General features: G+C 35.3%; 1 protein-coding gene across 2 annotated transcripts in view; it reads right to left on the minus strand.

Moving 5' to 3' along the window:
• Positions 1-8,803: 8,803 nt before the first annotated feature.
• The window catches only part of LOC131688776 (1-phosphatidylinositol 4,5-bisphosphate phosphodiesterase gamma-1), a 28,874-nt gene continuing 25,333 nt past the window's right edge, over positions 8,804-12,344 (minus strand). For both annotated transcript variants that reach the window (XM_058973291.1, XM_058973290.1), the window contains exons 10-15: positions 10,673-10,729; positions 10,372-10,609; positions 9,558-10,316; positions 9,362-9,501; positions 9,182-9,292; positions 8,804-9,115 (exon numbers count right to left, since the gene is read on the minus strand). In XM_058973291.1, coding sequence (XP_058829274.1) covers positions 9,092-9,115; positions 9,182-9,292; positions 9,362-9,501; positions 9,558-10,316; positions 10,372-10,609; positions 10,673-10,729 — 1,329 coding nt within the window. In that variant the 3' untranslated portion in view covers positions 8,804-9,091. The remainder of the gene's footprint in view (positions 9,116-9,181; positions 9,293-9,361; positions 9,502-9,557; positions 10,317-10,371; positions 10,610-10,672; positions 10,730-12,344) is intronic.

Here is a 12,344-nt window from a genome sequence, read left to right on the forward strand (position 1 = left end):
TTAAACATTATTTGCTCCAATAATCTCACTGATAAAAATGTCAAACCATATTGCCACAAAACCAAAATGACCCCCCTAATCTTACGAAAATAATATTATCCCCTTGTGTAGATATATAAGATAGCTATAAAATCGCATTAGTTTCATTTTAAAAAAATCAATATGTAATCCCCTAGTTTTAAGCAATTTAAAATGCAAAACAAAACAAAATTGGCACCTTTAAGCTAACGCAACGTGCCTTATCAAATAAACGATTTGAATCATCAAATGAAACAGCGTGTATTTTTGCGCAATCACTCTATCAAATCAAAAGTAAAGCCCATAAAATAGATGCACAAGCGAATTATTATTAATGCTTTGTTAATAACGTTTCTAAGTTCTTCAATCAATGCATTGTGTAGGAAAAACTGAATGTTCCTATATATATATATATATATATATATATATATATATATATATATATATATATATATATATATATATATATATATATATATATATATATATATATATATATATATATATATATATATATATATATATATATATATATATATATATATATATATATATATATATATATATATATATATATATATATATATATATATATATATATATATATATATATATATATATATATATATATATATATATATATATATATATATATATATATATATATATATATATATATATATATATATATATATATATATATATATATATATATATATATATATATATATATATATATATATATATATATATATATATATATATATATATATATATATATATATATATATATATATATATATATATATATATATATATATATATATATATATATATATATATATATATATATATATATATATATATATATATATATATATATATATATATATATATATATATATATATATATATATATATATATATATATATATATATATATATATATATATATATATATATATATATATATATACTTAAATTTTCAACGCGACTGAAAACTAACGGGATTTTCGATTGATTGACACCGGTGTAGTGGAGTGCACTGGAACTGCACCATTTTTGCACTTTCTAGCAGAAGTGCAGAAAACTGGGTATGTTCCATTGACACTTCTGCTAGAAAGTGCAAACCAGTGCACTCCACTACACCAGTGCACATAAATCGAAAATCCCACAAGAACTGAAATTGCAGCTCTTGACATCACGATACCTCTGAAGTGCATGTGTGCATAGGGTAATTTCGGGAGAGATACCGCGTCGGGTGAGCTGCCGCACTCTCTATTTCTCATATATAGCGTCACTTTTGTACGGTAATGTAATATTGCGAGATTGTGTTTCGAAGAATTACAATACTGGAGGTGCCCAAGTAGCAATTGCAACTTGTTGAAAGTTTTAAATGTTTCACAACTGCTACACAATATCTTTTATTGTTGGATATATTTGAAAAGAATTTCCACGGGTTTTTAAACTGATTGTGCAACTATGTAACTATAGAGCTGACCAATAGTGTTAAGTATGCAAACATTAATAACAATTGTGAAACTAATCAGAAACTTTGCTAACTTGCACAAACAGTCTAACAAGTTGCAAATGCCTCTTTCTTTGCCATTCCACCCTAAAACAGAACTGTCCAACTACCCAGTGCTCGACAAATGGCACAGCTATTGTTTTCATTATTTTGCTGCAATTAGGAACATGTTGCACAACATACAAACAAGGTGCGCTTTTTCCATAACATAGTTGTTACCAAGAGAGTTACAAATACTATACAGTAACAAAGCGTGCTACTTGGGTGTAGAATAATACTTATTATTAACTCATAAAAATATTATTAGTGATTGTCTGCGTCCAGTTGCATTGCAAAGTACCGAAAATTTTCAGATCCGCATTTCATCCGCATTCTGATCATGAACAAGGTTGTATATAATTTCAAAAGAAAACGCCGTCGTGCGGCATCTCTCACCTACAATTGGGAGAGACGATTCTACCAAATATTGCAGAATCGTATAATTTTTTTCATGGAATTGCTGTATATATATATATATATATATATATATATATATATATATATATATATATATATATATATATATATATATATATATATATATATATATATATATATATATATATATATATATATATATATATATATATATATATATATATATATATATATATATATATATATATATATATATATTGAAATAACATATATAATATATTTATTGTTGCGAAAAATAACTTACAAAATTTAAATATCGCGCGGGGTAGTTCTTTCTTGACCAGGGGGTGACATCCCTATGTTGATGCACAGACGTTGACAGTAGTCAACATATGGTGGGCCCAGCCACTGGGAGATGTTTATTGTTATTTATTGTTTATTTGTTGTATCTTCACCAACAGACCCCTCGGCCCCAATGGTGGTTACTTAACTAATTGTGTTTCAGAATAGATAATACTTTAGCTTTAATTGTATTCCTCGTCTTGTTGAGGTCAAAGGTCGTCGCCACACAGTTATATGGAGGGTACGCTGGAGTCCGGTAACAGGGCTCTGGCGATCATAGTTGGTTCTCCTGAACGGAACTCGCAGAAGAGAGTTATTGCGTAGAGCTCAAAGGCGGGCTTGAAGATCCAGGCTTTCGAGGATTTTAGGGCAATCCACCATGGCAGACAGTAAGTTCGAGATGAACAGGGTTCGAGAGCAGTCTCTCCGGATACCTAGAGTGTCAAGCTGTATTAACTGACATGGGTTTCTGTAAGTCGGCAGCTGAAATCTGTTTTGCCAAGGAAGATATTATAGTGCGAAAAGTAAGTACTAGAGTGAGAGAAAAAAAATGACCCCCATCGGCCTACCCCTGAGTCGATTCCTAGTCCCACCAAGAGTGTCTGCTCCAAATTTGAGCCAAATCGAACAAGTCTAGCTACCGGACCAACGTGCTTGAAGTTTGTATGGGATTTTTCGACAATTTACATGGAGAAAACCCACTTGCTCACATTTTCGCAGCTAGGTGGCACTGTATACATCAGATTTTTACCAAAAGTGAAACTTAAGAAGATAATTTTATTATCTACAACTTTGTTGAAGACTGCAAAGCGATCCGACTCCAATAGGAAAAGTTATTAAACTTTTAACGAAGTGATGTCTAAGTCAGTTCTGCATGGGGCCTAGCAGTGCATGATAGTGTATCAGTACTAGGTTCTAACAAACTAAACATTTTTATGGAATAATGGTTAGATTTAGCTGAATAGTATGTTCGGAAGAATTTTAGTACATAATACGAGTTATGTTTTGGTTAGAAAATTGTAGTTCCACATCTGACCGCATAGATGGCGCCAACACTAACTTTTCAACGAAGAGAGATAGAAATTAGGTGTCTTCTACAAAGTTGTAGAACAAGAATATTGCAGTAATTCTTCCAAACATCTCGATATTCTATCTCTCTCCGTTGATAAGTTAGTGTTGGCACCATCTATGCGGTCACAGATTGAACTAAAATTTTCTAAATGGTCATTAAAAAGCAGTTTTGGCGATACAGAGAGTGTTAGTTATATTCATTCCTTTTCCCTATATTCATTGCACAATTGAACAATATTTCTTCAAATATCATAGCAAAACACTGAAAATTGAGCCAGTTACAGCGAATCTCTAGAGGTGTCTCGTTGAAAGCTTGTTTTGCGGTTTACATCATAAGTCAAAATATACTGGACCAATCGTTTTGAAGGTTTCTATAGTTCTTCTACACAACCCCAGGTATTAATCAAGGCCTTTTTTGATATTTGAATTTTTCGTAGCATACAGAAGCTAAAATGCGATTTTCGTTAAAAAAAATCATCTAACTTGTTATTGTAAAAATAATAATTAATGATGTGAATAACTGTGCAAAATTTCAAACAATATGGTTCAGTAGTTTTTGAGTTGTGGTGTACATCGCGAGTCTCCTGAAGATTCACTGTAACTCACCTAATTTTCAATATTTTTGCGGTGAAAATTTCGGAAAATATTGCTCAAATATTGCATTATTGACTGAATAGACTCGGTACCGATAAAAAACTGTTTTGAGGACTATATTTTTTCATCAAAAATACCTACCCTCTTAATTGATTTCATCAGTAGGTGTGGAACAACGGGTAAAATGTGACGAAGATCGCCGACCACACCACCAAATCTTTGGTTATAAAAATTAAATATTCGATTGGCTCCTTTATGTGTCATTTTTCATACCCATTTAACCAAAAAATAGCCTCGCCTAAAAAGTAATTGTTTTAGGTAAAAAATCAAAATTCGACAAGGTAGTTCAAGCGTAGATTTTTTCATGAAAGCTGCAACCACAAAAATAAGGATACTACATCAACTCATTTGGTAAATAATCTCAATTGTAAATTAAATGCTACAAAGTACCTATTATACCGCCGCACGAATTGGAAAAAATGTTTTAGTGGAACATTTTTAAATACTTTTTGTTGACTGGTTGGTCTAAAAATGCCGGATTGTTGACGGTCCCTTTCTGGGTGGCGTTATCAAGATTTTTTTTATTCATAGACAAAATTTCATTCAGCAAAACAATTACAATTTTTTTAAATTAACATATGGATGGACTAGTATTTTCAGCTGCTGCACATATTAAACAAGGAATTCGCTAAATAGTATTACTCCTAAGATCACACTATCTTATTTTCGGAAGGTACTCTAAGTAAATGATTTGTTTCAAATTCGTACTACTCGTCCACCCTTCTTGCTCTTAGTTCCGAAATTATTTTCTAATATATTAATTATATAATCTGTGTAAGTCAATCCAAGGCCGATGATAGGAGGGGTAATGGCAGAATAGTCTATGCGGACCACCAAAACGCCATGGGAGAGGAACAAGGGGTGGGTTGGGGTAGGGTTAATGGATTGATGTATACTTGACGAATAATTACGCTGCAGAATGTGATGAAAAGGTGCATTGAACAGTACTACTGTTGGCTGTTCAGAAATAAATACAATAAGTTTCTCCATAAGGTTTGATAGCTAATGTATGTATTTTGTGATTATGTGATGTGTTAAAAAGTTCATTTTATCCCGTGGTTTTATCAAGTTTGTGAAACCCCAACCGTAGATGTGCGTGGAAGCTCGCGAAAAGCTCAAGCGCTTGTATGTTCACGTGTTAGTCGCGTATGCCAGAACGTATGTGATTTCGCGTATATGCATATTCGCGTGTGTTCTTGAATGATCACGCGGATCGTGAGTTTGTTGCTTAGTTTTTAGTATACGGTTCAGGTACTAGAAGATAACACTAGAGTTCCCTGTCACGTTTCCATGGAATGTGTTGTCTAATGAATATGAGCCCCATTTTTTATTGGTCCAACTGAAGACATGAATCTAGGCTGTTAAGAACGAGGGCAGGGACATCATAACGTGACCGACTCATGATCGCGCGAGCAGTGGCGAGATCGCGAGTATGTGTGGATGATTACAATTGCATGTTCGCGTTTGTGACCCGGTTTGTGAAGGCTAGCGGCGTTTGTACGTTTTGAATGAGATATTATGAGTGTATATGAGAGAATATGCAATTGATTGTGTTAGTGAGTGTTATAATGAATCTAAATTAAGATATAGTGATAAAAGGAAAAAGAACATGCCGAATTATTGTTATTGTTATTTATCAGTGTGCAATCGGGCTGTCTCAACAACCTATTTCTGCAACCTATGTGCATTAACTGTACACCTACCGTCTATCCGTCGCACTTGACAGTGTGTGCAGTGCTTTATGGTCACACCTATGACCGCGCATGAGCGTTTTGGCGGCTCAGAGGTGTCCTTCCATGTTGCTCAGGGATACATTGGTCCTATACACATCCATGCATACAGGCATACATACGGGCTTACATTCATACATACATACAAACTATTTGGCGCAAGTTTAGAGCGTGTAACGTCGTGTCATGTAGTCTGTCATCCTATGGAAAATCATCCTACCATCGCCTTGAGGTCAACGTCATATTGGCAAATTTCGCATTGAATCCGCTTCTGTCTCTTCCTAATCTCCTTTTTGTCTCCTAGGCCCGAACCGGATCAATCGACTATTAATTGAAACGGTAAACATACTAGCAGTATTATTAGTCCTTACTCGCGAATACTTTTCCTACAACTGTGCTGTTTCTTCTCTATCTTATAACATAACTCGATTATCCCTGTTCTAGTCAATATACATATTCATTACATTATGGACCAGGCAAACCCTTAATTTTTCTCTTATTATTATCCTGAGTAGCTATACCAGTGAAAATATTTTAGGATTTCGTAAAAAAGAATCTCTGCCAATAAAGGCGTAAGCAATATTTATCCACATAAAGTTTGCTCGAAACGAATGTCCGCCTGGTTCGACTCGAACAGACCACACCGACCCGAAAGGGTTGCTTATCATTTCTGAGAGCCGGTGTGCTTGATCGAGTTTAATTATCATAAGAACAAATCCTGAATAATCAACTATCTCTTAGGTGCCAGTCCTGCACTCCTTTCCTGAACTAGCCTCATACTCACGATCAAAAGAGTCGACAACTAGTAGGATCTACATGTCCCCCACTCAAGCGAATTGATCAACTTGCAAAAAGGAGCACATATCTACCAACCAGCCAAGAAGACTTCCGAATCAATGAGAATGGACCATGCCAGTCGAAGGCCACAGGCCCAGCGCCATCTCGTACAGTGTCATTGTCATTTCTCAGCCCACCCTCTGGTAGACGTTCATCCACCCATCTAGACTCTGTCAAGATGAGAACCTACAAAACCTAACTGTTCGTATGTGCTAGTCCGTTTAGATTTTGGTTTGCTGAAACGAAACAAGAAAAGCAAAATAAATGTGATTAGTGTCGTAGTTATAATAAATAAGTAAACGATTTCTCCTCTGTTGTCCGTTCCCTTGTTCGTAATCCTCCCTCCTGTTTCTAATCTGTTTGGGCCACTGGCTTTCTGTTTCCTTGGCCCTCACGCTCGAACCGCACCAATTCGTTCATATCATGGCAGGAGAAACAAATGAAAAGACAAAACAAAACAAAATGAAAATAAATGGACGTCTGCTATCTGTGCCTAAATTGATGTTGCTTCTCAGTTTTGCACGACCCAGGGGGGACTTGGCCTTGATCCCAATGCTCTGTCACCGATGTTACGTGATATATGGAATATTCTTTGTTTGGGGGCCATTCATAAACAATGTTGTACTTTTTTATCCCTGATCCGCTGATACGTCTAAAATTAATTTTTAGTTTTTATCTCGTTACGTGACGCTCTTCCCCTATTGTCAATATCCATCATCATTTATGAATGGTCCCCTGGTGATATATTTAGAGCAGACAATCCAATGAAAAACGGATTGACAGGATTTTAGTGCGCTCTTGGCGTCTTGTGTCACATCTTCATGTTTGTTATACATATTAAGAATACCAAAGCATGCGATGTGATGACCGGAAGATTAGAGAAGCAACTCCTCCCCTTCCCCCAAGAACATGCCGAATTAAAAGAAAAAAATGAAGACATTAAGTAGAAGCGTATAAATTGACTGATTTTTTTTTGGTTTACATGAGTAGTGGAAAAGCAAACTAATAGAAGAAAAACAAAAACAGACAAATGAAGTAGAAGAAAAGAACGGGAGGGACGTATTCTAAGTTGCTTATATTTGGGAACATAGCCGATTTATTTGACGGTTTGGTTCGCGTGGATGATGGTTCTTCAAAATTACTAGGCACATTTTGAACATTTGACTTGATATGATCCCAATACTTTGGATAGTTCACTTAAATTTTAAATTCAATACATTGTGCAATTGAATGATGTTTACTTTAGATTTGGGTTTAAATTGGTATGATCCGAGTACTTTGGCTAATCGCCTTAATGCATTGTGCAAATTGAATGATATTTAATTTAGATTATATGTAATGAACCATCAACTATAGGATGCTGCATCGGTCTGGATCTAGTTGAATAGATAGCAAAAATAATTCAATCTTCCAGTCGTCAGGGTATCCCTTCGCTTCTATCCACCAACTGAAGCACGCGCCGTGTTGCTAATAGATTCTAGGGGCCAACAGAATCCAAGGTCCCCAAGCTACAAATCCCTAAGCATAAAAATTTGCAGTCTAGAGCCCACGGACGTATAACACGATTATGACTTTATAAACTGAAACGTTTTCAGTAAGAATCTTGGTGTTGGACAAATGTGCAATTGTCAAAATATATATCACAAAATCAAAATCGTAACAAAATTTCAACAAATTCTGCAGCATCAACAATAAGTTCAGAACATTAATGAACATGTTATAGCTGGCAACATAAATGACCATTTGGTGACAAAAGATGTTATGAAATAACCTTGATGTTATCTATGTTCAACCAGTGCAACAAAAATAACTTTAATGTTTTCTCGTTGCAACATAGTTCGGACTTAGACGATTAAAACTAGTTGCGATTTGCTACTTGGGTGACAGAGTTGCCAGTCTTCTTGATATGTAGTCGTCGCTAAAAGGGAACTTTTTCAGCCTGGCGCTCTTTGAGATCGAGTGATGTTGCAAAAATGGCAAGGCTAGTGTAAATTCGCATTCAGAATCATTTGTCACTGGGAGCAACATGAATACATCAATCGATTTTTGTTAGGAACAAATCACGCGAAATTCTATGCATTGTGACAATGCAAGACAAAATTATATACCCATAAACCAAGTTAAATAAATACATTTGTAATCAGAATGAAAAATGTTTTTCACATCAATAAAAATAACATTTTTTTAATCTATTTTTTATTCCAAACATTGATAAATAACACAATAATAACATATGTAAGTTTGTATATGAAGGCATTATACATAACTCGAGCATGCACCAACCACATACACACGCAATAAACTTTACATCATTCAATAAAATTTTAACTAAACTAGTTAGGCACTTTTTAACATCTGTTCGAATGTTAGTTTTGTTGCGCATAAAATGCATCATCAATAAATAATACTTGCAATGTGAAGTCTGTACATCCACGCTGGGCACCATTAACACTATTTATTATTATTTGTCGTTGAGACAGAGTGTAGAATAGTCCTAGCTAAATAGGTTGTTTCCGTTCTGTGGGACGAATGTAAACCGTGGATGTACCGTGTTTTTCCGATATTCTTTCTATGCGTCACTCACCTGTTCGCTAGTGCGAATGCTTATGTGAACTAAAAGTGTTGCTAACTCAAGTTCTTCGCTGTACTTGTTCCTCAAGAGTACACTACGATATCCAGTACGTAGTGAATTTATCTGTTTGAATAAAAACATAAACTTATTTTTGTTTTTCTCGACCAACGTGGTACCTATGAATAGTCTTACGGGAAATACAGCTTGTCCAATGAAATTCGGCTCACCAAACATATCTTCGTCCTGTACTTCAAAACGTAGCATTGCAAAATACGGGTTGATTACCCTGAACTCGCATATTTCGTTCCAAATAGGATTGAAACCGTTATCCGCTAAAAATTAAACATTAGAAATTGTGCAATGAAATTCAAAGTACAAAAATACTAACCCACGGCCCTGGTACGATGTTTAACTCCATTGTCGAAAGATGCACCTAATAATTCTATTTCGACAAGTGGGCTCGTAATATTTCTTCCGCCTTTGCACAAGTGTCTAGCGCCAATTATTCGAATATTTATTAATTTTTCTTCAATGCCAATTAACGTATTAGGATCGTTTGGATCGAATTCGTCTCTAAACATAAAATCTGGTTTTAAAACATACCCACAAGCTCCGTTATCTCTGAACTTTGCCTGATTTAATTGCATTGCTTTGTCTGGGGTTTGAAAATTAAGAGCTATCATCTGAGATCCTGTGTTCCACAACGGAATCGGATTGTAGTTGGAAGAATCCAACCGTTGTCCTTTGGGATACACCCGACTGATTTGATTACGATGGTATCGTACAAAAAGTTTACTTTCTTGCTGTAGAAAATACTTTTCCGCTTTTGTTTCCGGAAAACTAGACATTTCGTAAAAAACCCAGCCGGTATTTTTAAAAGGTACGCTTCGGCAGTAGATAATCATATCAGACATTTCCTTTGCTACTCGCGAATTCCGTTCCATTCGGCGACGCTCATCTTCAAGTACACTAGCATTTTGTGCGGCTTCTTTTATGGAATTCATCCATTCGATGGCAAGTTCTTTGGTTTGCACTCCAACTTCGAAAACATTTTGCATTGACGGGTTTTGAATTCGCAGGATTCGTTCCAACTCCGAATGTGGACCGTAGCTTAATTCGACAACAGCTCCGTGCACGTCAAGAGAACCTATAAAGAGGAAAATTTATTCAATAAGCTAAAGTTTGCAGTGATAAACAAATACCTTTTTGAAGACTTCCGAGCATAAGAGAATCACTTCCACTGTCGTCACTGTTGCCGTCAGAAGTGCTTATCACTTGTACATAATTCGCAGGAAAGTAATGCTGCTTTTTACCACCATAATCTCCAGTCCACCATAATTCATTCACTTTCTTATCTACATTTGTAATTATGGCATGCTTGCAAAATGAAAGCTCGTCATCGCGCTGTGCTTTGTAATCATAGAGGGCTTTCACATTTATCTGTACGATGAAATAAACACGCATGATAGAAAAAATAGACCTTAGAAAAAGACTCTTAATTACCTTTTCGTTCATGCAACAAGGATCCATGTAGCTATACGCACCATTGTCATCCGGGCCCTAAAATAAAATCATTAGTATATACCATGTTGAAACATAATTTTGCCAAATTTTATGTACACTAAAATCAAAATATTTGTTGAGTTCAAAGTTTAAAGCAATCTTCAAATGCGTGTTATTCTTCTGAAGTAAAGAATTTCTATCAGCAATATCCTAATAGAGCATAATGAGTTCAACAAGCGGTTGGTGTCCAGAGGAACACGAAGAACATTGTGAGTTAATTCGATAGCCATTCGATAGAATTTGTTCTTGTTCTTGTCAGTTTCAGAAGCTTTGGGTGGAGGTAGTATATACCAGTATGAACTAAATACTACAGGTATGGGTATCAAACTTCCTGTATTCACAATCCCTTATAACTTATGGTCATAAATACACACTTAAAAAAACTTGCAACTTTACGTCTCGCGAGATGCACATACAAGGAGCTTCACAATTCATATGAATTTACATTTAAGCGTCCGAAAATGTCGCAAGAGCAAGACATGCTTCGTCAAACCAGATTTAAACATATTAAAACGTAAAAGTCGGATATAAACCTCCAGTGGACTCAGCTCCTCATGCATGAGAATCGCATAAAAAATCCTTCGAAAAAATCGACAAGAATGAACCTAGTGCCTCCATGAATAGTGTGTGCCATCTACAAAAAGGGTGATGAGCTGACTTGCTGCAACAACCGAGCAATCACATTGCTAAACGCTGCCTACAAGCTGTTCTCCTAAATTCGTTGTCAACGCCAACAGCAAAAACGCTCGTATGTATTTGATAATCTTCAAACCTTATCATATTGCCTTCGTCATTAGCAGCCTAACAATGTACGGGATCTGTGACGGACCATCAAAGCAAATTTACAAGTTTTTTTTTCATTTGGAAAAATGGTTTAAAACTAACTTTAAGCAGAGTAGTTTTTGTTTTTTTAACGGGCTAATAGGAATGCAGCTTAGAGCCTAGCGGATCTCGATCCGTCCCGCGAGACAAAATTTGCAAAATCGGACGAATTAGCAACTGTCTGCCAAGTAAACACCGGTCTTCGGGAGGCGGACTAAATTTTGCGCCTGTTTGTCTCGAAGTGTGTAACGTCAAGTCCCCTATTTTGTCTAATCCAATGTATCAAGCTCCTAACAACGCGTGTTAAATCGTCAGTGATGCAATTAAAACTTCGCATTGATTCCGCTTCTGTCTTGTTCCTGATCTCCTCTTGGGTCACCTAGGTCTGAAGCGGATTAATCGACTATTAACTAATTCAGAGAGCACTGATAATCGTAATGTACACGAATACTAATTTCCCTGTAACTATATATTCTGCCGGTTATTATTCCTGATCTATTGTGTAATTATGATTGTATGGTTTGATAAACATAAATAATTTAAGATTTTAACTGTTAGAACTAAGTCATAGAGAACAAACATCCAGTTTCGAGCAAACAATTTTAAAATGCTTGTTTTGACATTTGAACAAATATTTGCTAGATCATTAGGACCACCATACTGGCATATCCCATAATTATAACGATCATTTGGATATCAATTCAGTAACACTCACGCACCAAATAGAAACGACGACAGAACCACCTCTGGTGGTAGCCTCTCAATTACATTTGGATGTGACCCCTACTCA

The sequence above is a fragment of the Topomyia yanbarensis genome, chromosome 3 (assembly GCF_030247195.1).
Source record: "Topomyia yanbarensis strain Yona2022 chromosome 3, ASM3024719v1, whole genome shotgun sequence".
NCBI classification, from domain to species: Eukaryota; Metazoa; Arthropoda; class Insecta; order Diptera; family Culicidae; genus Topomyia; species Topomyia yanbarensis.